General features: G+C 40.0%; 1 protein-coding gene across 2 annotated transcripts in view; it reads right to left on the bottom strand.

Annotated features, from left to right (window-relative positions):
• Nucleotides 1–3,019: 3,019 nt before the first annotated feature.
• LOC101856643 (vacuolar protein sorting-associated protein 72 homolog) overlaps nt 3,020–3,872 on the bottom strand; it is a 16,888-nt gene continuing 16,035 nt past the window's right edge. For both annotated transcript variants that reach the window (XM_005095275.3, XM_035968950.1), the window contains exon 9: nt 3,020–3,567. In XM_005095275.3, coding sequence (XP_005095332.1) covers nt 3,397–3,567 — 171 coding nt within the window. In that variant the 3' untranslated portion in view covers nt 3,020–3,396. The remainder of the gene's footprint in view (nt 3,568–3,872) is intronic.

Here is a 3,872-nt window from a genome sequence, read left to right on the forward strand (position 1 = left end):
TGTCTACTTCAACATGGGCCGAGGTGGGGTTCAACATCCCAGTAAACATGATGGAATTGATACACAGTGTATGTGGGAATTGATGCACAGTGTATGTGTGAATTGATGCATGGTGTATGTGGGAATTGATGCATGGTGTATGTGGGAATTGATGCACGGTGTATGTGGGAATTGATGCACAGTGTATGTGGGAATTGATGCATGGTGTATGTGGGAATTGATGCATGGTGTATGTGGGAATTGATACACAGTGTATGTGGGAATTGATACACAGTGTATGTGGGAATTGATGCACCGTGTATGTGGGAATTGATGCATGGTGTATGTGGGAATTGATGCACAGTGTATGTGGGAATTGATGCATGGTGTATGTGTTACGGCACTTGCAAATTCCTTAGGTCATATGAGCCAGGGACCACAGGACTCAAACCTCTAGAAGGACTCAAACCACAAAGCTTGTCAGTCGAGCTTCACATACTTTAACACTGATAGTCAACTCCCTGGAAATCAAGCTGCCTCAAACACCTGTCCTTAAAAAAAAAAAAAGAAACTGATTGCGTCAACCAAAGCAATCCATCTCCATTGACTTTGTGACAAACTAAAAAATTGTTTTTTTAATGAAAGCTTTTTTATATTTTATGCCCCCATCAACACAATTCGTATGTGAAATCACGTACTAGCGTATCTAACATTTTGCTACAAGTACTCTACAATCCACATTTTAAAAAACTCAGCTCACGACGACGTCTTCTGCGCGCGGCAGTATAGATCCCAGACATCACACTAAGTTGTGACTAAGGCAGCCAGTCATTAAATGTAATTTACAATGTCTCCTGCAAACCATACAACTCCAAGATGATGCTCTGATAAGTTCCCCATTCTATTTTTTAAAGCCATCATTGCTTTTCATTTGCACTTTCACTTTTTCCAACACCACAAAATGGTTGTATGTGCCAGTATGCCTTTTCTTTTGAAAAAAAATCTATTTTCTTTTTTGTGAATTTTAAGAAATCTAAAACAACATGTACCAAATCATGCACAGGATGACAGCAATGCACATGCTGTTTGGGGAGAGGCAGTGAGTCATACAAATTGACACTCTCTTCTAAGTTTTATTTTCTTTTAGTTTTTTTTAGTTTTTTAGTTTTAGTAGAGGTTTTACGGCGCTCGCAACTGCATATGTGCGCCAGAAGATTAGAGGTGTTACAAGAGAGTAACAAACATAAAAAAGAAGGGGAGATAAGGACGATAGATGTTTGATAGGAAAGAAGAAGCAAACCACACCAGAGCACACGCCAACCACCCACTTAGTTTCTTTTAGTTTTATTGAGTTTTACAACACTAACAAGACAAATAGGTCAAATCAGTACCGCAGTATAGAGGTGTCACTACAGAGAAACAGACAAAGCCAAGAAGGAGGAGATATACGGAGGACGATAGATGTTTCATAGGAAAGAAGGAGGAAACCACACCAGAGTGCCTGCCACCCACCCATATCATCAAGTCAAGTATTGGCTATATATTATTATTACACCTAAATTAGAACAAGAAATCAAATAGAGGTCAAATTTTTGTCATCTTTAATCAAAACAATTCAGTGGAAAACACACATGTTGAAACAACACAACTTGCACATCTACATTCATTCATTCATTCATTCATTCATTCAGCTGTCATTAAGTTCAAATACTTATATATATATATATATATATATATATATCTATCTATATATACAAACTGGCAGAAGAGACAAAGCAATCATCTCCATATTATATACACAAACTGAAACACTCTCACTCGTTTCTTGACAAAAGTAAAAACATGAGATGAAACTTCTATACAATGTGAACGTTTTACAAGTAGACAGAGGAACAACTTATGGAACATTTTGTGTCCACTAAGAGCCTCGGGCGCCAGTCTTAGGCGGTAACACATCAGCCGGCAGACACATATGTGCTATTGCCATGACATGGAATCAGGCACCCATGAAAATAATGAATAAAAGAAAAGCGACATTTTTCCGCATATTGGGCAGTTTTAAATCTTTTTTTTTTTTCCGATTTTTTTTTAAAGCTCAAGACCTTGTGTCCATTTAAAAATGCATTTGCGTGGATTTTACAGAAAAATGATGATCAGAGTCAAAGGCACAAAAACATAAATTGGCAATTTTCAAGGACACTCAAGTTTTGGAAGTCAACCATTCTCTCATAAAGTTTACCTCTGACACCAGGTGATTCCACACACACACCCCCCCCCCCCCCCCCCCCCTCTCTTTCCACCTCCTTCAATTGCAAATGTCTCGATTTCTATTCAAGATCGATGGGTGTTTCTTTGAAATTTTCTGTGCTATTTAAAAAGATATGGGTACAACACACACAATAAACACATTTTGTGAAGAATGAATGACAAAAAAATGTATGGGACAGAAAGTTGGGACAAAGCAGAAATCTAATCAACTTACACAAAATGGTTGTGACAGTGTGTGTGAGAATGAAGCATGAGTGTGTACAGTGAAGTAGCATTAAAATGTAAGTGATAATTAATTTTGAAAAATTATAAAAATATTGATCTAAACCTATATAAAAATCATCGGTGACAGACTGAGAAGCATCATTGTCAGTGCTGCTAGTGCTAGGACTAGATCTGTCTTTAGATGTTCCAGGTCTGGGTACATAGACATCTATATCTTCTCCACTTTGAGGGCTGATTTGAACTGGTACTGGGGCTAGATCTATCATCATTCCCAGCCGGATCAGGCTGCGCACTCGCTGATGACTCAGATTCACGATCGAGAGACGATGTTGGTCTAGACCTAGGTCTAATGTCATTTTCTCAGTCATCTTCATCACTGTAGTGCTAGGCGAATTCACATTTTGATTTATGAAGTCGTCCCGTCGATCTTGAATAGAAATCGAGACATTTGCTATTGAAAGAGGTGGGAAGAGAGGAGGTGGGAAGAGAGGGTGGAATCAGAGGTAAACTTTGTGAGAGAATGGTTGACTTTCATTTCAATTTTTAATGAATTTTTAAAAAGTGGGTAAAATGGGTGGTTCCCTGGCGTTTGGAGGCAAATCGCGGCCTGGTGTTCAGTGAGTCAAACAATATGGAAGAAAGACAATACTCATTTTGTTCAATGAACTGTGCTGCAGTGATGGTTTTCATCTTAACTGGTTGGTTCGCTTGGATAAATACAAGCCTATTGATTCAATAACCATCATTGGGTGCAAGGGGGAAAAGCAAAAAAGAACGACAGACAGAAATTACAGAGTGACAAAACAGAAGGAGGCCCCTGCCAGAAGCACCCTCCAACCACCAGCTCAATCAAGGTCGGATGCAGCAGAATGAGCATTACAGTCATAAAATCTAATTTTAGTATATTCTGTTCCGTCAGTCGGGTCAGGAAGTGACAGAGACGACCTGAGGTGAGCCGGCCGTCTTCTCTTTCTTCCTCGACTGTCCTGAGGTACCGAGGGAAGGGCTGGAAGAACGGGCCTTGCTCTCAGCTTCAAGCTGTCGGGAGTACGCCTCGCGTATACAGCGAAACGCCTGAGCGTTGGCGTACGGGGTCTGGGAACAGAGACAGGGAGCAATGTATTATTATTATTTTTATTATCATAGTAGAGGGTTTTATGGCGCTCGCAACTGCATAAGGTCATATGAGCGCCAAGGGGTGGGTGTCAACAGAGAAGTCTTTACAGGGAATCAGACTTACTCTGCTCACCTCTCTAGCTGCAACAGCACAAAAGGTCTGCTTCAACTATCAAAGCACCCGAGAAATAGCAGGTCACAAGAGAGTGACAAACATACAAAATAAGAAGAAAATGACAATAGTAGGGATTAGGAAAGAAAAAGCAGCAGTTCCCTGTTGTAGA

Source organism: Aplysia californica, unplaced genomic scaffold (genome assembly GCF_000002075.1).
Source record: "Aplysia californica isolate F4 #8 unplaced genomic scaffold, AplCal3.0 scaffold00099, whole genome shotgun sequence".
In the NCBI taxonomy this organism is placed as follows: Eukaryota; Metazoa; Mollusca; class Gastropoda; order Aplysiida; family Aplysiidae; genus Aplysia; species Aplysia californica.